Below are 23,900 nucleotides of genomic sequence, written 5' to 3'. Positions count from 1 at the left end.
ACACCCAGTGACAGAGTTTAAAAGCTGACATATCTTGCTGTATTGTGGGCCACAGCCACAGCTGGTGTAAATCAGTATAAACTAATGAAGTCAATGGAGCTTCTCTGATTTACACTAGCTGAGGTTATGGCTCAATAAGGTTGGGCTTGCTTTCTAGGAGTGTTCAAGGAAGCCAACTTCTGTGTGTCCTGTGATGAAGTGGTTATTTATAATGGTCTTCAGTGTGGTTTGGAGCCAAATTTCCACATCAAAAGTAGCTTTATAAGAGATATCCTTACAGTGAGGTTCAGTGCAAAATCATGACTTCAGAAGCCAGCCTTCCTCGTGCTCTCAAGTATTTGATTTCAGCCTGAAAACCATTTGAGAAGCCAAGAAAAGCAGAGCCATTCCTGCCTACTTCCCCTGCTCTGCTTCATCTTTGAGTCTCCTGCATATCCAACAGGCCCCGACCCACACTGCCCATTTATCAAAGCCAGTTACTCTAAGTGTCTGTTTATTTATCTTCAGAAATTCCCAGTAAGACAGACAAGTTTCATGCCTAACCTGAAAAATTGGGGATGGAGGCGGAGTTCTTACCAGTTCCAGAGCTGTTTGTTTGACTTGGCCATTGGTAAAAATAAAACACAATAACGTGTCCCGGAGTCCCAGCGAGAGGTGGAGGTCACAAGAAAACAGATCGTGTCTTTCACAGCTCCTCAGCCCCAGTGCACTGAATTATGACTCCCATTATTTACTTACTGGATTCTCCACCCTGTGTGCAGGCTCCAGGCATTCAAAAAGCAGCAGGTCACTGCTTCAAAGGGCTGACAGGCAAGTGGGAGAGTAAAATCTGTCCTGAAGCTTTCTGTCTGAAAGGTCAGTGCTCTCGCAGCTCTCAGCTGACTTGTGCCATCTTCTGCTCAGCCATGCCTGCAGTCCCGCACCTCTGTGCTCTCCTCTGCTCAATCAAACGGGATCCCACGGCAAACACATTCCCCTCACAGCCAAACCTGCTCACTGGGCACAAACCACCCACGTGCTGCAGCTCGAGGTGCTTTGGCAGGAGTTCACTGTTTTTTCTTAGGAGGGCCCTGCTCGCTGCATGTCCAGCCTTGATGGGATCTACCAGGTGTCCAGGCAGCGTCACGGGCTCTTTCACTGACCATGGCACTTGGAAACAGGCTGATTTCTTTAGAACTTCTTGTTGAAAAAACGGTGCCTTGAATGCAGTTGTTGAGCCCCCAAACCAGGGCTGAAGCCTCTCCAAATCTCTGAGTGGTTTCTGCACATCCTGTGGGGAATGCCAAGCTCTACAGGCTCACTGGGGCCAAGGAGACGACTTTGTGGGGGCACTTCCAAAAAGGGCAACCTTGAGACTTAAAAGCAAATAATTTTCTACTTGACATCTCTATTATTTTCTTCTCTTATATTACTGTAGGAAGATCCACCACCACCACCTGCTCTGTGTGCTCTGTTTTTTTCTCAGCTTCACCAGGTTAAGCAACTGTGAGGTAAATTTTTTTCTTAAGACTGGACAATATTTAGCTTTTAAAATGGTCAAGGGCATTCAGTCTTTCTCCTTTCTAACCCAAAACCAAATGGAATTCCTACCTTTTCTTTTTTAATATTTTCCACAAGTAGTTGTGTTTGGTTGTCCCAAAATCAAGAGAAATTCTCTTCCCTGTGGAAGATTTTTAAAAAAGAATTCGACCAGGCAAAATAATTTCATTTCTGTTAACACTGTCTCACAGCCTTTCAGCATTTGGTTCTAGTTTTGGGTTCTAACGCATGTCCAGTCTTACTAGGGTAGAACTGGAAGGCACTCAGGCAATTCTCAGATAACAAGCAGGAAAAAACAATGTCAACCCGCTGTCCCAGAGGAACTAGAAATAGTTAATTAGAAGTGACAAACCCAGTTTCCTCACCATCAGAACTTCTACTGAACCACAGAGTTTCAGAACTTTCCTTGAATCTGGTTGGGGGCAAAGACAGGAAACTGCATCTTCTAAACTTTGGAAATAAATCTTAACCGTGTAAACACAAGATATTATGCCCCCTGTCTTTTAAGTAACATTTATATTATCTCAAATAAACAGTCTTTCCCAAGTTAGTCCGTAATTGACATCTGACACAGTCCACATTGCAACAGAAATGATAAGTGCAGTAAACAGCAGAAATTATGCTTCCCTGTGCTCTGAGAAACATTCATATTTCCTCGCACAGATAAACTTTATTTTGTTGCTACGCAACCCTCACACAACACACCCCGTCCTGCGGTAAATAAGAGCACAGATTTTACAACTGCAGGGCAAAGCATGTGGCCTTTCGGGTTTTCTACCCATTTGGAGTCCCAGCCCCAGCTTTAGTTCACATTAGAATATTCCATCATTTTCTTACAGAGCTCAGTGAGGGATATTTCAAGCAGGAGAGGCAGAACACTTGAGTCCTTCTGGGGCTGATGGGGAACAAATGGTGGAGCCTGTGACGTCAGTGAAACCATGAAATCAGGCCTTTTTTTCTCTCTTTTTAATCTCCCTTAAAAAGGAACATTAAATTTCCACAGCGAGGTATTCAAAGCCTTTGTGCAGTGGCCTCTCCCTGCTCCCAGTAACACTTCCACACCTGCAATCCACAGGTTTACCCAAGATGAGAGTAACAGTCCCACCTACTTGGTTTTTTTTTATAATTGCGAAGTTTCTCCTGACTGCAGAGGGTGTTTGTGGGCACTGAATAGAACCACAAGGATCTTCCCAAGCCATGGGTTGATGCCTCAGTTATTCGAGTGGCTCTCTTGCACGTGGCTGCAAATCCCACAGACTCTCCCAGGCAGCACCAGCCTTGCCTTGCCAGTGTCAGCAAATGAATCCAGGTGAAAAATGGGACTCTGGAGCTCCAGCTGGGTGCAGCTGGCACAGTTTGGGCTACAGGGATTTGCATCATCCAAGGATCTGACCTATATCCAACGCACATACAGAACAGCTGGCTGATAGCAGAGGGGTTTGTACCACTTCAACAGCAGAGTTTCCCCAGGTTGACTTTGTTCTTTGGTTCTTTACAACTAAAGAGTCCTCTGAGCTCCTACAGCCTGCGTGCTTACCCAGTCCTAGCACAGAGTCAGCAGGGAAATGACACTGTTCACAAGAAAGCAAGATTTAATCTCTGCAATCTCCAGTCTAGTTTCTCTAAACAGCGAGCAAGAAGTATCTTTTGCATTTTAAATCTCAGCATTTCTGTTTGCTATCAAAACATTCCTGTTTACAGCTTCATTTTAACAGCTGAGTTACTCCCAGGCATGGAAATCAAGATCAGCATTTGTTGCAAAACACCTCAAAGTCCCTGTGCCCGTCTTGTATCAAATCCCACCTCTAATCACACCTCCCAGTACAGCAGCTTTCCTCAAGAGCCTAAAACATCTGGAAACACCTGTAAAATCTGCTTTGAGTCTTTTCTTCAGCAAGTGATGTCCTAAGGGGCCGTGCCTTCTCGGTCAGGATTGCAGGATGAGGCCCACAGAGCGAACACGGGTGGGTTTTGTCTGGAAGCACAACAGGCAACACACGAGGCAAAGTCTTCAGGCTTAAATCTTGGAAAACACTTCATGTCTTCGGATCAGTGTCCTGCCAATTTCTTCTACTCTCCGGCATCCTGGAGGAGAAGTTACATTTCAGTTGAAACTCCACTCTAAGGCCTTTCTTTCTCTGTCTCATAAAAATCTACATTCTGTGAGAGCAAATCCACTCCTTAGTGACCAAGGATTTGCCCCTACTTTCCTATGGATTTATTGCTCTCCTCGTGAGAAAAAATAAATGTATCGTTTTTACGTAATCTACTCAGTTCCCCTTTTGTAAGACAGGGATAACAAGTCCTTTCCCCCTTTCTCCCCAGGCTAACCTGTTCGTGCCGCAAACACTCCCCTCCTGTGAGCTGCTACAGCATCTTGCCCAGGGCAAAGGAAAGCTGGGGAAAAACGTGGTTACGGAGAGGAAACGCTGATGCCCCACCTGTCAGCGCCATTGCCAGGCGAAACTCCTCCTTCAGCATCTGCAGAACTTCTTTGGCTCCTTCTTCACCCTGGGAGACGAGGAGACAACGTGTGCTGTTATGTGAGTAGCTATAGATATATGTACACACGTGTGCCAAAAGAAGGGTTATGCCCCAGTGGAAGTCCTGAGTGTTTGTCACGGCAAATTTTAACTGAGATGATCTGGGTGCACCCAGACCCACTAAGACACCACCACACACACTCCTGTTGCAAAGCAAGCCCAAACAGTGAGTTTGGGTATCTTAAAAACAGGCATTTCAGCTTTTTCTAACTTACTTGATAAGCCAGTCCCCAGAGCAGAGGCCTCCCGATGAACACGGCTCTGGCACCCAGAGCAAGTGCTTTGAGGACGTCCGTGCCTTTCCTCACCCCCCCGTCCAGGAACACCTCCACCTTCCCCTGCACGGCCTCCACGATCTCAGGCAGCACGTCAATCTGCAACAGTGACGCCAGGAACACGGCTCAGCTGCTGCTGAAAGCCCAGTTGTGTTTGGGGTGAGTCCTCACACGCAGGACCCAAGGCTTTACAGCAGCTCAGTGAGCAATTCCATGCCCAGCTATACCCAAAGAACAGCGCTGTGTGTTTACATCTGTGACACAGCAGGTTAGCAGGGATAGACAAAGGTCAAATTTATTTGGAGGGTTACACAGAATATCCATCTGATCCCATGACATGGATCTGACACAAGCTGGTGTCTGGTTCTTACGCAGAGCACAAGAAACAGCCAGCACAGAGGAGGCCTTTCCACGCTATTTCCTCCCAAAATTCCAGTCTTCACTAGTTCGGGGATGAAACTGAATCACTGTCACTTTTTAAACAATCATCTTTGCTTTCCTGTTTAAATTTGTTATTAATTTATCCCGAGGGCCCAGCTAGCACCAGGACCCCAGGGGCAAGCATTGTACCTGTGGGCAAGGAGTAAGAGAAAGGTGTGCCTGCAGGAACTTGGAGTGGGCTGAGAATCTTAATGTATTTTTCCTTTGTAAAATGCATCTTATTACAGGAATAACTGTAGAGAAAAACTTCACAGAATCAAAATTTAGCTTTTCCCATAAGTTCTGAGCAAGGCGAGATGGAATTTATTCCTCTTGCCATGCAAGAGGTCCCAGTGAAGGGATGAGCCTCCTGAATCCAAGCCTGGAGCATTAATTCCAGGGCAACTGCTCCTGCAAGGCCACCTAAAGAGTTCCTATTCACGAAAATCAGAAGTCAAGTATTAAGGGGACTGGAAACAGTGTGTGGTAGGAAGACAAAAGGCACACAAATCCATGCCTTTTAAACACGGATGTAATTCATTTCCTTTCTAATGGATAGAAATGACTGGAAGATGGGGTGGAAAAAAAAAAAAAAACAACTTGAAAGTGCAGTTTGTTTTTAGGTTTGGATTAAAATTTTCTCGAAGTTTGGCACTTGCTGTGGATTTTCCCCCTCCCTTTGGTTTTGCTCTCCTGCCAAACACATTTCGGGTCTCTTTCCGTATACAGAGACCACTTTCTACATCCTGACAAACTGTACCAACATTAAAGTGCTCCCATAACTAAAGCATGATGCAAAGCATCATTAAACCAGAGATTTCCTCACTGGGTAACCAGACACTAGAAATATTGACCAGCTGGGGTTCAGCTCACCGTCTGAAAAGCCGTGACGAAGAAGCAAATTATTACGTTTTTAAATCAGAAACATTTAGTGTGATCTGACACAGATATTTATATGATTAAAGACTGCACAGAGCAGGGCAGTTCTCTGGGCCATAAATCCAGCTTCGGTAGTTCTCCTCTGTGCTGTGGGCTTGCGAAGGAATAACCCAGAACGTGTTTGCAAATCTCTCTTCTCCTGCAGCTGTCAAAAAATTAATTCGCGTTTCCTCGAGCTTTCTCATCGCTCAAAATTAATATTTTTAACATCCTCATTCCTGTTGGATTCCCCTCACACACACAGGCTGAGATTTTCAGATAGTTTCAGTGGAACTGGGAGTACATTCTCAGAAGGGGACAAGATGACCTGCTCCCCTCTCCCTTCAGGGAATCCTCATGGAAAACAGGAGGTTTTTCATCAAGAACACACTGGAAATACTGAAAGAGGCACAAGTGGGCTTTGATTCTCCTCCCTTTCATTCTCTTTTTATTTGTGCAGCTTTCCCACACCAAATGAAGCAGGATGAGTGATGACTGGAATTTTGGGGTTTTTCCTTCAGCCTGAACACATACTTTTTCATTTTCCTTTCCTTCTTTCTTTTTTGCCGACCGAGAAATTCTCAAATCCCTTTCACCTTTGGAAAAGGCCCGGGGTAGCACGACAAGGAAAAGGAAAAAGGAAAAAACTGTAATTTAACCACTCTGTCCCTTTTCCAAAGGTGAAAATATTCGAAAGGAGAAAAAGAGAGAGTTTCATTCTACCTTTAGCTGTTCCATAACTGCAATTTTTCAGAAGCCTCTAAAGAATATTAAAAGGGGAAAAACAACTCCAATACAGCCTTGAGTGTGCTGCAAATGGCAACAGGAGTTTTTCAAAACAAGAGTGGGAAAGGAGACACGAAAGAAGGGACTGGAAAAAATTTCTTAGGGATTTTCCAGTTTTCTCTGAGCAAGGGGAGGCCGTGTCAAACTCGGAGCACAGCGTGACATCCACAGAGCTGTGCAGGGAGGTTCCTCATGGGTTAAGGCAGATAACACATATTCCAGCTTTTCCCTCCAGCCTCCACAAGTTCAGAGAGAAGGCAAACAAGCCAAAGGCAGAGCAAATTAGGGACTAATTGATGCACATTGGCCCCAGTACTCACAGTGGCAGGGACCCCATCGAGCTGTCGTGCTCCATGATTTGACACCAGGATACCATTTACCCCAATCTTCAGAGCTTCTTTAGCATCATCAGCTGGGAAAAGAAATCCAGACTAGTTATGTTCTTCCATACCTGTGAGCTTGTTGACTCCACGAGGAGGGAAATTTTGGTATCCCTGAAAAAATTCCTGCCAGATAATGCAAAGAAACCTTAGGGCTTCAGCCTTGCAAAGCCGCACCTCAGCACAGAAAAAACGTTTCATCTTTAAGCAATAAGACCAGAAAGTAGTTTGAAATGTTAGAGAACATTTAATCCCTTCGAATCAGCAGCCACTTGGGCCGCTAGTCTTTATTTTCTCTGCTGTGTTCTAGAACTCATCACTAAGAAGTTATTTTGCTGAATGATTCCGTCCCAGCCAAAATTTTTGGCATGATTACAGTAATAATCCAGACTTAATGAAACCACTCCACTGTGCTCAGTGCTCTTTGGACAGAATGGAAATCCAGCTTTCCCTGAAGCTCTATCAGCTCAGGTCAGGGTTTGCAGACACAATTCAACAGAGCAACTTCAATCCTCCTGGCTGCATCCAATCTCAGATATAAATTTAATCAGCTGCTGCCACAAGTGTCTTCACTCCTGGGTTTTTCCCACTGGAAGCAGCAGAGCTGCACCCCCCTGAGGGGGCCTTTACCCCACACACCCCTGAGGATTCCTTTCACCACGATGGGCAGCGAGGTGAGCCCCCGAAGCCACTTGATGTCCTCCCAGTTGACGCTGGGATCGATGGCCTCGGCCACGTACACGGCCAGCCCGCTGTTCTCTCCAAAGTCTTTCCCTGAGGAAAACGCCAGGTCGCTGCTGGAAAAGTTTTTTAATCTAAAACGACAAAAAGAAAAGGAAAAATAGGCTGAGAAAGGTCCACTGTAGCCACAAATCAGTTTATTGTAGCCACGAATCAATATACCTGTGATAAAACTTTGCTGTACTGCAGGGCAGGAGCAAAAAAGGCCAATCCCAGCATGTCAGATCCCAGTCCTCAGTGAGCCAAAACCTTTGGCTGACAAAGCATTTGATAACCAACACAAGCATTTGATCTTTAAGGTCCTTCCTACCCATACCTTTCTATGTTTCTGTGATGATTCTGCGCAAGGTTCTCTGGCCTAAGGCAACAGTCCTGCTTCTAGCAAAAGAAACACGGTTTGGTTTGGCTTGTTTTTCAAATCCAGGGAATTCAGCTGTTAGAGGAATAGGGGATCAGGTAGGTGGGAGGGGAGAAGGAGGAAGGGAGGTTTTGTTAAGCTCCATGAATTGGGTGGATCTGCCTTGCAAAGAATTCAGAATTTCCCTCTGTCCAACAAGGCCAACGTGCAGCCAGTTCACCTTGCGTCTCTTTTGTTCGTGTCCTGGTAAAATTAGTTCACATGAAAACATTATGTGAATAATGTTTTTAGCCCCAAATCAGTCAGGTTCTAGGGCACCCACACCAGGCTGATTGCTCTGCTCCTCAGAAACCGTGTCTCGTTCCACACTGGGCTATTTAATACTCATATTACACATTTTGGGAAGTGCATGAGGTGTTCTGCATGGAAACTGGCTGCTTTCACTGCTGATTTCATGCCTGCCACAAGCAGCATTTCACGTGGCTTTTCAGTTCAGCTCCAGGCCCAGATGCAAAGGAGGAAGGAGAGGGCTCCCAGCAAGATCCAGCTTTTCAGCTGTTGGTTTGTGGAGGGTGGGGTACCCAGAGAAAAACAGAACCAGGGATAAGATTATATAAATAACTGTTGTTTTTCTTGGCCTGGGAGAAGCAGATCAACACTTGAATGAATGTTGCCTTACATAGGTTTCAGAGCACAATGGCACCTTGTTGTTGCTTTGAAACTTTGTTGAAAACCCGAAGCCAAGAAAAAGTTATCACGCAAATGAGCGGAGCCCCCACGCTGGGGTGGGGAGGGGGGGGGTTCACCACCGACCCTGCAACAAAACCCTGCCCAGCATTGCCCTGAAACCTGCACTGATTAACTGGGACCTTTAAGGACTGTTCCAGTTTCGTGTGATTTCATCCAGTTCACTCAAAACCTCATTATGGTTTGGTCAGGTGGGGGTCAAAGTGTTTCAGAAACGCTCTGCCCCTTCCCTCAAATGTTTTAGGGTCACCGGACTCGCATTCAGAAACTCTCTAACCCCAGGCCTAAAGTTATACTGCCCATAAAAAATAAGCTATTTAAAGGATTAGTTAATTCTTTTTCAGGTGAAATGCCAGTGCATACTGATGGTGTTGTGCCAAACACAGATCTACAGCAGGATCACGATGTGGGGCAGGCACATCCCAGTGTGGTTCATTTTCAGCTTGGACGTGTCAGGGCTTTTTTGCTCTCTGCTGCTTTCCTCCTAAGGTTGTAGTTTATAACACAATTACAGAGGCAGAGTTCAGGCTGCTCTGTCAGCCTTCATCATACTCTATTTTAGCTCCATGTGTAAGGGGGAGAGGCAACACCCCAAACTCTGGAGGGGTCTTTGCCTGTGAGGTGGAGAATCAGACTCATTGCAAATCCCAGGGCTTATTTTCTATAATATTTCAGTAGAAGATAAGAGAGACCTTGGGATGTGATTCTTACTGGGCACATGTTACATACATTGTATAACACAACAGTCTTTGGGGACATAGGAAGAGCAATTCAGTTTCATTGCTAATATTCAAAAGTAACTTTCACCCAGAAATCCAAGTTCATCTGCTCTAAAGTAATTTCACTGATCCTTTAATAATTTTTTCCTTCCATTTTTGTGTTCATTTGCACGCTCTGAAAAACCTTGACATACACTGTGGCAAACTACAGTCATTACCGAGACCTACCTGCAAGATTCCCACAAGATTTTTATCTCCAAGTCCTGGGTAAACCCATCCATTAAATAGTTTTCCAGCTAATCCTCTTGGCTGCTAAAACTGTGCCAGCACTTCAGCACATCTTTATCAGGTTGGCCCGTACAGTCTACCAATTTATATCTGCAAAAGGCCAGGGAAATCAGTGCCCTGACAACACCATCGTAAGGTTAACATTCTGGTTTAACTCCGTTAAAATTGAATGCTTCACAGGCCCTGCAGTGGGAGGGGGAACCAGAATTAGTGCTGAACTCAATCACCGGGCCACAAATTCTTCCGGGGCAGAGAAAACGCCCCAAAACACACGTGGGGGTAGAAACTGCCCTCCCGGAGAATTCAGGGAGATTTACAGCCACGTGTTCCCGCATTGGAGCACAAGAAAAGCTGCAGCTGCCCTCCCCACACCCCCCACCCCCTCGGGGTGTACCTGAGGTGCGGTGGGAGCTGGAACCTGTTGCGCACGTCGGCCACGCGCCGGCCCAGGTAGGGCGTGTCGGCCGTCACGAAGATGCCGCGGTAGCCGGCGCGCTCCGCCCGCCTCACCAGCGACTCGGTCACCTGCCGGTCCTTGTACACGTACAGCTGCAGCCACAGCAGGCCCCCCGCCGCCGCCGCCGCCACCTCCTCGATGGAAGACGTGGCCCAGGAGCTCAGCATCATCCCTGTCCCCACGGCCCGGCAGGCTGCGGAACACAAAGCCGCGTTTGGGATCATCCAAAACTGAGGTTCTGCTCGCCAGCACAAGTTGGTGCACATAACTACACCCTGCCTTTCCTTAATGTTAGTGCATTCCAGGGAATGCTGCACTAATAGCAGCTGCTAACAGGGATGGGCTGTGAGCACTCCCTGCCTTACTCGGTGTGATCAGGATGATCCCTGCTCCAACAGCAGAAATATATCATAATCCAACTACGCCTAACTCATATCAATAATTATCCCATGGGAATCCCGCTTGTAAGCCCCTGGTGTCTGGGTGTCACTGGTCAGAAATTCTGGTGTGTGAATTTAAGGACACATCCACGTGCAAAGTTCTGAATGGTCTAAAAAAAAAATAATGAATTAATTAATTAAAATAATGCATTAAAGGCTTCCAGCTTTTTGCCTCCCAAAAATCGCCCTCCCCAGGGACCGTTTCCAACCCAGGCTGTACCAGCTGACCTCATGCAGATAGATTTTTATGAATCCAGCACTTATTCTTTTTGGAGTAATCTGTCACTTAATATAAAATAAAGGAAAACACGCCGTGGAACTCCAAAATATTACAGAGAGCCTTATTTTTCTTGCTCTACCGCAGAATGCATATTTTGAATGTAAATGGAGCTCTGTTTCAAGACGTCACCTCCAGCCCATCGAGGAATTAAAAAGTGGTCTTTATGACAACATTTGATTAAATAAGGATTACAAGGCTCTTGGAGTGGAAACTTATGAACAGCTTATTCAAACAAATCGGTCACGCCCTCCCAGGGCGCTTTCCCTCCCTGGAAATGCAGTAGCAACGACCCAAAACTCCAAAAAGCTGTTTCATTCCTCCCCTTAAAATTCCGGTAAATAGTTCCCTCTTAGGATAAAGTACCAAGAAATGAGGTTTCTTTCTAAAGAACCGCAGATACCAAATGGCCCAAAATCACGTTAAAAATCGGCTGTGGGGGGTCACCACAAATTCCATACTAAGTGAATTCCCAAATCGAGTCCGTTGAGCGACGCTGAGCAACAGGGGATCCGCATTCCTCCTGCTCTGTCCAACCCCAGCACATGAAGGAGCAGGAAGGTTGATAACCCAGCAATTGCAAAACCCTCAGATCAGATAAGGGAGAAATGTAAATGTTATGGTTCAATGTGCCTTCAAGGTAGCCAGTTATTCCCATTCTGCCTTTCCTTCCCAACTCCAGTTCCACAGCCCAGCTGACATAAGAGCAGTTGCAAAAGCAAAAGTTAAATATTTTTGGTGAAGGGAAGATTTAAAACACAGTATTTCACCATATCCTTTCAATTTAGCATCACAGAGAAAATGAGGCTTTGCTCTTTTATAAGATCAGATTTAAGCAGTTTGGTTCAACCAGAGTTCAGCCATCCCAAATGGGGTTATGGCATTCTCGTGCAAGCACACTCACCAAATTCCCCCCATCTCTCCTGCAAAGTTCACAGCTCTCTGGTGAAGCACCAGCTCAACACACACACCGTTTAGATCTCCTCAGTTCCGAGTTCACACACAAAATTTTTCAAAGCTTTCAAAATTCCAAGTTCCAGTTTTGGTCGACCTGTGCTTTGCCTTGATCATTTTAAAACATCCTCTGATAATTTTCTAGACTTGCTAAACCATGAGATACAGAGTCCTGAAGCCCTGCCAGGTTTGGTTTGGGGTTTTTTTCTACCTCAAATTAGGTTTTGCTAAAAATGTACTCCCACTTCTCACACACTGAGCTGCAGTTGGAGCAAACAGAAGCAATTCATTTCCTCCAACAACCCTATTTCCCACTTCAGCTTTGGGGTGCTGCAAACACCTCTGTCTGTTGTTACAGATCAGTTCTAGCAGAGCCATATTCCCCCCGGGACGCCCTTGCTGCAATATGTGACATTTGCCAGAGTTTAAACCCCAGTTCTTTTGTAAAGCAGCCTTTCCTCACACCATTTCAGATGGTTTTTAGTTTGCTTTCTTATTTTCCTCAGGTCTTTCACTCCTGAGCATTGCCCTGAGCACACACGTTCACCCTTGCACACCCTGCAGGCTCCTGGTGGGACCCACGATGGCACAGAGAGGATCAGCCACACACAGGAGGCTGGAGAAGTCCATGGAATCACAGATGGTAAAGACTCTTTCCCTATTATCTGATCCAAACCTGCCTCAGTTTTCCCATCAGGTGGGATATCACTTCATTACATGGTTTGGGAAGGATATGGAATTTGTCCCTGTGGCAACATACTCCAGGGGAGGACACTGGAGAGGAGCCCAATTCAAAGGTGCATATTTTGTCAGGGTTACCATGTATGGGAATGGGAATTTGCTTTTCCCCCCCATCATTTCCCTTTTAGAGCCATCTCCAAAGCACAGCAGCCACACTGCAGTCCTTTTCCCCCGAATCCACCAGGGAACCCACTGCCTCCAAATTCAGGGCCAGAGGACATTCCCTGGGACCAACAGGCTGTCCTTTTGGCAGGGTGGTATTTCTCAGGAGCAGCAGCCGGGTTCTGGGAGCTGCATCTCCCCAGAAACAGAGTTGTTTAAAGCACTTACTGTCTCTCTCTTGACAAACCCCTCCAGGGAAGGACACGCGTGGCCAGAAGGGATGTGGCTGGCCTGGCATGCCAGGCTGCCTGGGTGCACTTGCAGCACAAAGTCCCCCGGCCACGCCAGGTTCCAGGGGCAATCCGGGTCAGGTCAGCCCAGGCCGTGTTGTCCCAGGGGAACGTTGTCCTCTGGAGCAGCCACAGCTCACAATTAACCTCTGGTTTTTGATCACTGCATAAGTAACAGGTTAAAGATGGGTACAAAATCCTGCTGTTTCCACTGTGGCTGAGTGATTACAAAAAGTAATAGATCACCAAATCCCTCCTGCCCAGTCACTGATGAGCACAAGGAACATGAATCCCAGTGAGTGAACAAAAAGCCCGGTAAGAGCCTGTTGAGAGCCAAATTAACAAAAAGGTGTTACTCACTCTCTAGGGGAAGTGACAGAGCTGCCAGTAACTCATCTAAAACAGGGGGGGAAAAGCTTTCCAGTCAATATTCCCATTCTGCATTTGGCAAAGCAAAGGGTGCAGTCACATCACAGGTGGTGGTGAAACCCTCCCTGCGTCAGCAGTAGCTCGGAGAGAGGTTTGAGGGCAGGCACAGAGGGCAAACAAAAACTCTGAGCCACTGCCATTCACAGCTTTCCAAAATCAAATCGGGTTCTCAGCCTGGTTTTCAGCCAGTCAGGGAGAAGTCAGGCATTGCAGTGCTGCTTCGGGGTGAAAACACGGGAGCAGAAGGTGCTCGGTCAGCAAGAGCTTTATGGAACAAGCAGGAATATAAACAGAAATAAATAAACAGTAGAATAACGCTGCAAATCTGTTTATCATCAATTAAAGGCTGCAAAAAGTTCCCACTTCTTGCTAAGCAGCTGGATGGTGCCTGAGATTTTGTGTCAGTACACAGGGAGCACGTTGGTTTGCAAGCACAGCTTGGAGTCAGGATGGCAAATGGATGTCCTGGCAGGGAGGGACAACGAGGCTCCTGATGGACAAGCAAGAAAAATCCCTCAGGACCAGACGGGTTCTATTGAAAAGTGTTTAGAGAATAACCTTTCGCTCTTGAACGGTGGCTAAGATTATTCACCACATTTGGCAAATATTTTTAGTGAAAGAGGTTGAAATTGGAGTGGGGAGGAGGCGAAAAAGAAAAAAAAAAAATCACCTAAGTCAAAATGTCATGTGTTGATCTTTTCAAAATGGAAATGTTTTCTCCTGAGCTAACACTTTTGTTTCAAAACAGAGCTATGGGTAAAAGCATCGGCCAGTAGGAAAATGAAATAAAACATTGTGTTTTGGATCAAATGAAACATTTCAGCTAATCCAAAACAATTTTCCTCCCAATTTTTTACAGTTTCTACTGAACAGAAAATCCCTTCTTTGGAAAATTGCCCTATATATTGATGAGCTACCACTAAAATGCCAGGGAATAGACTTGAAGGAAGACCTGGAAGAACTGGGACAACCGCCAAGGTGTGTGAAATTGTTTCAAGCACAAGAAAGCTTTCTCTATAAGGAAGGACTCCTGGCATTTAGACATGTCAAAGGAAACTGAGGGGTAACATTATTACAGCCTGCATGGGCATTTTTTTAAAGTTCAGTTATTTATTTTTTATCAATTCTAGCTCACAGAAGTATAAGTAAACCCACCACCTGGATTTGAGGCTGTGCAAGTTTTGCCCATGACTGTGAGTTAACCTTTGGAATAACTTCCACTGTGCTGGCTGGCCTGTCCCCAGCAACTTTAAAATTACAATTGAAAGTTTCTGCTTAAAAGATCCTTTGCTGATGAAGCAGAACTGTCACTGAAGGGGTGTTTAAGGCCCTGTCTTGGGAAGGGGCAGCTCAGTCAGTGCAGGAGAGCATCATCCCTGGAGGAGCAGCAGCCCCCAAAAGCCCAGCAAGAGGGGTAGTGAGGGCAGGGAGTTTTAAGGGTGTGATTTTCATTATGCCCTCCTTTGAAAGCAACATATTCCAAGGGATACGTTTACTGGAACACATATTCCAACCAGAGCCCCCCAGCTCGAAAACCCAAGGACCCCAAATGCAACAATCACGTGTTAAAGTTTGACAAATAAGTGCACAAAAATCAGGAAATTCTGGAATTAAGTTATTACCACAGCCATGACTCAGCCCTAGTACTCAGTCTTGTTGCACCCCTTGACTCTGCATGCCATTGTGGGTTTATGCCCCAAAACGTGGCCAGGATGCAGAATCAGTGGGAATTTTTGCTAAGAACCACCCTGAGTTTTGTGTTTCACATCTTGCTCTCCCCATTGCATTAACAGGTTTGCACTCAACAGTTTGACGCTCCGGAGTTTCCTCCCAGCGCAACCTGGCCCAGAGTTCACCCCCAGGAGCTGCCAGAGGACAGGACAGCCCCGGGGCTCGCTCCGGCCCTTCCCAAACCCATCCCAGGTGCTGGAGCTCCACCGTGTGGAACGCGCCGGCACACGCAGCAGCCACGAAAGCGCTGGATTCCAGCACACCTCCTGGGAAGGGGAAAAACAGTGTCCCCAAACACGGTATAACATTGGAGAAATCTAGTTTTACAGAGAGGGCTGCTGGAGTTGTGCTGAAACCCGTGAGGGGTGCAGCTTCTTAATGAGAGCTGAGAGCAGCCCCCACCGCAGGGATGGTCCTCAGACTCCCCTCACACTGGTGTTTGCTGCATTGGTCATGGAAACACTGTTAGAGGGATAACTCAACCATGCAGGGGATTTATCTTTTTTTTTTAAATATCACTTATTTAAGCTTTGTATCCTTTTGCATTCAGTGCTGGGGCACTGAAATGCACAGCCCAAACCTCTTCCTTGCTTTTCACATCATTCTGCAGCCCAGGTGAAAGGAATAGGAGACAATTTCCCCTCTCAGTTCTGGTTAACGCCCCATTTCTCACAACCTTTGAGGTGCACCCTCTGTGCTGGCAACATCCCTGTGCAGCTTCTGGCCCAGACGGCCCCTTATCTCCCTGCATCCCTGGGATGCTCTCTCTTCAAAGCAAAGGTTTTTCCCAGGTTTTCGAATTCCCAGAAGCAATTCCCTAAGAGGAACACTGGCGCTGTGCCTACATACATATAGTTATATTCATAAAATGTATAGATAGATACAGTTTTCAAACTCCTGTTTCACAGGGAGGGAACCGCAGCCAAACAAAGCCAACAGCAAAAAACACAAACCCCGAAATCAACGAGCAGCAGCTCAAACCCATCCTGGAGCGAGAAATAGAGCTGGGTCCCGTGACCAGGATAGTTTTGTGCGTGCCCTCCCCCCCCCCGGGGGACACTGTGTGCACTCACCTCTGGCTGTGGCGGTCTCGCCGTCGGGGTGAGCCATGCGCTGCATCGCCGTGGCAGCCACGCACACGGGCATGGAGACACGCTGGCCCAGGACACAGCTGGACACGTCCAGCACAGACACGTCCCGCAGCACCCGCGGGTACAGCCGCCACCTGCCACCAAAGGGACAAAGGGACAGCGCTGCAAACTAAACCTCGAATCACCCTCCACCGCACTCTTCAACACCACAGCAGCCAAACCTTTAGGAACAGGGTTGCATTCCAGGGGACACCCCGTGAAAAGGGGCTTTTTGCCGCCATCCAGGCGATGTCACAGCGCTGCCACCGTCACCAGAAGCCAGCAGAGGGGGTGCGATAGCAGGGGTTGGCCTCTCAGACGGGTCAAAGCCACTCGGCAAGCACCAGCCCCTCACAGAGGCCTCCGGGGGCCAATGGATTTTAATTACAGAAAAGAATTAAAAATTTAAGCTTTTAAGAACCTGACTAACTGCTCTGACTGATAATATTGTAATTCTCAGCATGGAGAGAGAACCAGAGCCATTGTTACCCTCCAGCAGGGAGGAGAGGGGAGCTTGAGCTTGCATGTTAAACTGGCAAGTGAGAAAGAGACAAAATCCTGTATATTTTGTAGAAAGATCAGGAGACACTTCCCTGAGGAGCCTGGGACAGAGCCAGGATGAGACCCACCTTTCTGGAGTCCTGGAGCACAGGGCCATGCCAGCTCTCCAGGAAACACTCCCCAGGGAGGAGAGAGACAGTTATGATGCTTGGAAGGAGCTGTGTGGCCATGGGGAGTCAGCTGAGATGTTCAGCGCCAAGACACACAGGGCAAGTGTGTCCTCAGACTTGTTTTCATGCCATTGTATGTTTGTTATTTTTCAGGGGAGGATGGGCTGAGGGTGGGACAAAGAAAACATGACTTGTTTTAAACTCCTCCTTTCTTCCTAGCCCTTCATTCTGAAGGATTCCACTCAGCTCTGAGGCATCTTTTCCCAGTTAAAAAAAAAAAAGAAAAAATCCTTTTGAAACCTTGCTCATTTAGACAGTGAGAAGCACCCTCTCCATCAGCATCCTGACTCTTAATTGGGTCCCACACAAACACCAACATCACTACCCCTTTTAATAAAATCTGATCTTCCTGTGGAAACACAGGTGTTTCCAGCTCTGAGTTCGATGGACACTCAAAGCTAGGCATTTTCTGGACAAGCCACAGGGAAATGCCCCCAACAGCAGCAAGGAAAACCCACAAGTTGTATTTATTTCCCAGTCACCAGAGCACCTGTTCATTCAGCTGCACCACACCACCTGCTTCCTCCAGGTTTTTCAGTGAAAACATTTCCTGGATATTTTGTAAAATACTTGGATTTGTTTTTTGTTTTTTTTTTTTTTAATTCATCATCTCCTCATCACCCACATCTTTTTGCAGCCAAGTCCATACTCATGTGCTGCAATCAGCAACAGAGTGAGCACATCCTTCTTCCCAGCTGGAAGTGGGAGATGCCACAGTGGGGAAGGCAGCAAGCGCTGCTGGTTTAGGCAGCTTCAGCTAAAAGCTGTTTGGAGGGGAGGATTAAAGAGAAGGAGCAGGATTAATCTTTTGGGGGTTTTTGCTTTTTTCTCCAAGCTGAAAAATTTCCGATTTTAAATTACCTTGCTGAGGGGTAAGAGGGAAGCTCTCACTGCTTTCAGCTGTGAAAAAATGTTTTCAAACTGCAACTCATTTTCAAGCAGCTCTTCTTGTTTCCCTTCCCAGCTCATCCCAAACAATCCCCTGGTGCTGCAGGGCTGTTTTGTTTCCTACACACATTGATGTCCCCCCCTTAAAATGCCAAGAGGGGAGATTCCAGAGTGAATTCCTGAATGCCTTCAAGCTAAAGGTGTCCCAAGCTTGCCACAAGAATCCATTCTCCATTCAGGCTCCTCAGTTCTTTGACAGCTGCGGTGTTCCAGAGGTGGTGTGGGATGTAGCAACACAAACATCCATCAAGCTTACTCCTTAATAATCTTTCTATTAGTCCTTAATAACAATCTATTTCTTCCTCTGGAAATGCCACCATCCTGTGGTGATCCTAGGTGTCTGTAAATATTTCACTCAACTGCCCACAGTTTGAGTCAGGCTGAACCTGCAGCTGAGCTTCTGGCAGGGGAGATCCACGGGAAACGAAGCTGAACTTACTCATATCTGTCCAAAAATCATCTGACCTTGTGACTTTGTGTAAAGTCCACCTTACTTTATATTTACCCACAGGCTGCACTGGGGAACAGGCAGAAAAAAGGTGCTCAGAGCCACAGCAGGGCTGTGTGAGGAGCAGAGTAAGCAGCTGCCCTGCATCCATAACGGGTAGGCCACGCTCCTCCCCGCAGCACCCAAGGGAAAAAGAGAGATTTCACGAGTTGTTCGTGTCAAACAGGGCTTTTAAATCATAATATTACAAAGCCCTTATAGCAGTTTCCACCTTTTAGAGATGGGTGGCAAACACAGGCTAATGGCTGCTAATGGCAGCATCCCATGTACTAAAAAAAACCAGGATCTTTTCAGCACGGGAATCAATCCCTGCAGTGGGCAGCAGCTTCAGAGCCCCTATCTCAGCTCCACCATCCAGCTCTGGGAAACAGCCAGGGAACATACCCAGCTCTTTCTTAGCCTGGCTCTGGGAGGTTTGGATCCAGTTTAATCATGATTAGCTCCTGCAGCTGCAAGTGAAATGTTCACTACTCCCACAGTTTACGGCCTCCCAGTAATTCCTGAGTATCCTTTCCCTTAACGTCTCATTTTGGATTTATGAGGGCAGGTAACATCAGAGCATCTGGGGGCATTAGGAAAGATAAAATAAAAATCAGGTGAGCACTGCTGCACCCCCTCCTGCTCCCATTTACTCCTCAGGGCAACGCCTTGGCTCATGTTTGAGCAGGGAAATTCCAGTCTGGGATGATGGCTCCTGCATGAGCACGGTCTGCAATAAGTGCTCACAGCAGAGGTGACTTTTCTTCTCTTGACTTTATAAGGCTTCCCTCTGTGTGTCCCTAAAATGAAGGTTCTGAGCCCATTCCTGCCATCTGGCCTTTGAGATCCTGCTAAATTATCACTGCACTTCCTACAACCTCCAGCTCCTGTGGGATTTCTGGCTGACTTGCTCACAGCCTGTGGAAAAGCAACTGGAGCAGTGAGCAGAATTGCTGCTCTAAGCAGGAAAGCAAAGTGGGGAAGGAGAAAGACAAGATAAATCAGAGAAATCTTGTTTTGGTTTGTTAGACTCAGGAGGATTGAAGACAAAGCCTTCAGAGATGAGCAAAGCCAAGGGCAGGGGTTAAATGCCTCCCCCAGCAGGGCACCCCAAGGAAAGGGCTCAGCAGCTGTTGCAGCAGCTCCAGGGGCTCAGCTGGGCTGAGGGAACAGCCTGCAGCTGCCTCCTTCCCTCTGCCCTGCCTGGGGACACCTGGGGGTGGGAACCAACAACGTGACACTGGGACACTGTCACTGCTCTGACAGCCAGGGCTGACTGACTGCGTGCTGTCCTCCTACTCCTGAGCCAAAGGGGGGCCTCAGCCAGGTCTGGACAACAGTTCAGGGCTCCAGTCTGAGTTAAGGAGTTCCCCATCATTTTAAATATTTCTTGGGGAAGTGCTGACCTTCTGCTGGAACCACCCCCCCCCCGAGCACAGCCTGCCCACCCAGGACTGAGCCCTGGCTCTGCCAGCTCATCCCAGAGCTGGGAAATGCTCCTTCTGATCTGGGGAGGCTGCACAAATCATTCCCTTCAGGAGGAACAAGCAAAAGGTTTCACTCGGGACCTAAAAAGGGCAACCCCACCACAAGAACCCCTTGCTGGCACTGCAGCCCCAAAATGCAGCAGTTACAGTTTCACTGGCTGATTAAATATTGGAGCTGAAGGATCTGGAGAATTTCTGGTAACAAAAGAACCAAAATGCAGGGAAAGCTAAAAAGGTGCTAATGGATTTTAGGAACAGCTTTTTGACAGCAAGTGCTGGGTGGAGGAGTGAGAGGGGAGAGACAATGGTTCTGGAAAATCAGCGATTTGAGACTCCTCTTGCTAAAAAAGTTGCAGAAGAACTGCGTTTTGTTCACATGGAAAACTCTAAAATTGCACCACATCCAGCACTAAAGCAGAACTCACACCCCCCTGCCTCCCACCCCAGCCTTCAATCATCCTCCTACCTGGAAAACGCTGCCACATTATCTGCAAGTGTTTGCTGGTCATCGGCTCCGGATCGGTAATAATCGTACACGGATTTGGGCAGGAATGTTTTGGCATACTCCTCAAAATCACCAATGCACACCGGTTTTCCAGACATGGCTGCAGATCCCACAGGGGTAGTTTATTCCCGCTGCCCTCTCTTTTAAGCTTTTGCCTGTAAATCATTAATACAGGGCCTCATCAGGATTCAACTTACCCACATCCCGAAAATAAAATAAAAACACCAGCTTCTTGTGTCACACTGGACTTCAGCACTGTATTTTACTCCACGTGGTCAAGGCCAACCTGGAATACCATGGGATAAAATATGGTAAAAATTAAAAAAGAACAAGCAGAGAAAGAAATAAGTAGTTAAACCTGCAATAACAGGAGTGTGCAGTCCCTCATGGACACCTTTGTCATCCGAAATATCTAGAAAAAGCAGAAAGTCTGTTTAAAAGCAAAACATTGGTTTAGATGATTTCTAAGTTGGTTAAAGATTTCCAGATTGAATCTTGACTCGGGTTTTAACAAACAGATGTGGTTTGCAACAGGTTTATGGTGGTTGTTTGTCAAGGAAAACTTTCCAAGTGTGTGTATAATTCAGTTTTCCAGCTGTGCACTGCAAATTGATATCAATATGCCAGTGGTCTCCCTCTGACACCCACAGGGGATGGATGAGCCAGCTGGGATTTTCTCACTCCAGTTGACTGCAGTGAAGATGAACTGGCCAATTAACTGCAGCATATAATTCAAGTATTTCAGTGTTCAAGCCATCAAGGCTGCTGTGCAAAGCTGTTTTATCAAGCCACTTACATAAGTAAAACATTTTGGCTTCCAAATTCCCCGTGAACACTTGTGGATTTCTCTAAAATAAAGTCAGAAAGCCCCTATTTTGTGGGGTCTTTTCAGACAGTCTCTCACACAGGGGACCGGCTCTCCTGGGGAGAGTTGGATGACTGTGCCACAAAATCAACCCAGGGCACAGCTACAAAGAAATTCTCAGTGCCACTTTTGCCCCCCCAATCATACAGTGACATAAAAAGTGCCCTTATCAAGGGTGATCTTTCCACTTCCTTACGTGGCACTGACACAAATTCCCACTTGTTCCCTGTATGTTTAAATCCAGAGCTTTCCTTTCTCCTCGGGAAAGACAAAGTGAAAGCAAAAGCACAGAGAGGGTTTTTTTAGGTGTTTTTCTACCGGGAAAGGAATGTTGGGTTAAAACAAGTAGTCCCTGCAGTGTGATCAGCTCCCAGCAGGAGGCACACACTCCTCGGCAGCCCCATTCCCAAGAGCTGGGAGTTTGCTGCTCCAGTTCAGAATTCCAAGGTGCAGTTCAAAATTCCAAGGCAGAAACTCCACGCTTTTCTACCCCTTTAGTTCAGCCACCAGAGTACCTTCCTGTTTCCTCTACAAAAGCAGAGCTTTCGGTTTGCCAGATCAGATTCTGCCTGCAGTATTCCACGTGCTGTTTTCATGGAGACAATCTCATGTTCTCGCAAAAGTGAAGGAGAAGCAGCTGATGAAACAGCAAACCAACAGAATGCTCGCAAGGCTTCATTTCACACCATCCCAACTTGTGCTTGACAGCAGGAAATGGATGCCACGGAAAAGCAGCCAACCCAAGGGAGTGGCAAATCCCCCAAGCCCTGCAGCTGCTCTGTTCCCAGGGAAAGGCAGCTCAGGGAACTCACCTGAGGAGAACGAATCCACGTTCTGGATCCAGGAGCTGTTCACATCAGCCAGGTGGGTTGCAGTGCTGGTTCCTGGCAGTCCCTATGGACCATTCCTTCAGCTCAGCCTGCTGTGAGACACAGCCTGAGGATGGGCCATTGAGCTCTGCACCTCTATCCTGGACCACATCCTGCTGGCCTCCAAATTATGACCAAATTATGACCAAATTATGACCAAATTATGACCAAATTATGACCAAATTATGACCAAATTATGACCAAATTATGACCAAATTATGACCAAATTATGACCAAATTATGACCAAATTATGACCAAATTATGACCAAATTATGACCAAATTATTGACAGAGATGAGCCAGCCACGCACTGAGGAAACGAAAACTTACTGCGAGATGGTCATAAATACAAAGTTTATGTGGAGTTTCAGTAAAAAATACCCCAGAGTATAAATCTGCACCACTTCCACGGAACAGACAATCCCATGTGACATTCCCAGGAGGAAATCCCACACAACACAGGCCACCCACGGGGCAGCAGACACAGAGCATTCCAAGACTCACAAGTTTCACACAGACCTCAGGGGCAAGAGGTTTGGAAGGCCTGATGGATTTCCAGACCAAAGGAATTTTTGACTGGCTTGCTGTTAGGGATTCCCATTCAGATCCATCAGGGACAGGTTTCCAGGGGCACACAGCACAGCTGATACTTAAACTGGTTTTTAACCACCCCAAGGTCGTTTTGTCCACACTGAGGTTGCAAGAACAAGCTCCAGTGTTTAAGATCAATCAGAACACTCAGGTTGATCCTGACTTTTTGGAAACACAGCAAGTTTAACACAGTTGTAACAGTCTAATTAGTACTACTGGCGTGATGCAATTAAAATGTGTTTTAGTGGGAAGAAAACTGATCCTGGAGAGTATATTAACGTGACACCTTCGCTGCACAGCTCACAGTTTTTCTGTTGAACACAAATTTAGCCTTTGCAGTGTTGCCTACTTGTTGCCACATAAACACTGGTCACAGCTGGCTATGTCCAGGGTCACGCTCCAATAAGTCTCCTACAAATGCACAGCTAAGTTGGAGGGATCAATGGCTGCTCTCTAAAGCCTAATTACAACCCAGTGATCTTTGTAACGAGATACACCAATACAAGTCAAATCCCATTCACATCCCCCACTTTATTGACGACGACACCGGAGCAATGACATCCCTACCGTGTTCCAGAACCCCTGGAAGCCTGGCAGAGCTCATTTCCAGACTCACAAGACAGATGCAAACTGTGGCCACTTGCTGCCTGCTCACTTAAGCCCTGCTTAGTGATCCCACAGTTCAGCCAGTTAGGATGGAGTACAGAACATCCTCTCTGGGGACAAGCAAAGACATCACTGCCCTCAGCCCGTGCTGGATCCAGTCCCACAGATTTTCCAGTGCCCGGTAGGTTTGGACCCACCATTTAGGGAATACGTCTGTTCTTGTATTATCTTACGCAAGTTCATGTACCTGAACACACCCCCCAACTCCTGCTCCTCTCGTGAAATGTGGTCACACTCCTGGTTTTCTTTCAGACTTCAGAGAGCTCCTGATGCACAGATAATGGAAAAAAAGGAACGTAATGGAAACAACTCCGTACTCCGAGCTTTTAAGTGCACAATTTTCAAGCTACAGTGGCCACAGAGTGGGTTTTTTTTTTTGATTTTTGGAAACACAAGTTTAGCTTTTCAAAAGCTGCTGTGGTCTTTTGTTCTTTGAGCAGCTCCAGACAGACAAACGAGAAGTTTCTACCACGTAGTTCTAAACCA

General features: G+C 46.7%; 1 protein-coding gene across 1 annotated transcript; it reads right to left on the bottom strand.

Moving 5' to 3' along the window:
- Window positions 1-3,113: 3,113 nt before the first annotated feature.
- On the bottom strand, window positions 3,114-20,605 carry HAO1 (hydroxyacid oxidase 1). The gene is made up of 8 exons (XM_027898667.1): window positions 20,385-20,605; window positions 16,209-16,360; window positions 10,109-10,364; window positions 7,501-7,676; window positions 6,802-6,893; window positions 4,298-4,456; window positions 3,981-4,050; window positions 3,114-3,624 (listed from the first exon to the last, which is right to left on the bottom strand). Exons 1-8 carry the CDS (start codon window positions 20,519-20,521, stop codon window positions 3,557-3,559), a joined length of 1,110 nt encoding a protein of 369 aa, XP_027754468.1. The 5' UTR covers window positions 20,522-20,605; the 3' UTR covers window positions 3,114-3,556.
- Between the last annotated feature and the right edge of the window lie 3,295 nt (window positions 20,606-23,900).

Source organism: Empidonax traillii, unplaced genomic scaffold (genome assembly GCF_003031625.1).
Source record: "Empidonax traillii isolate 1590-97213 ecotype Southwest subspecies unplaced genomic scaffold, ASM303162v1 scaffold614:size843888, whole genome shotgun sequence".
Classification (NCBI taxonomy): Eukaryota; Metazoa; Chordata; class Aves; order Passeriformes; family Tyrannidae; genus Empidonax; species Empidonax traillii.
The sequence above is the reverse complement of the archived record's forward strand: the minus strand, read 5'-3'. Positions and strand labels throughout refer to the sequence as shown.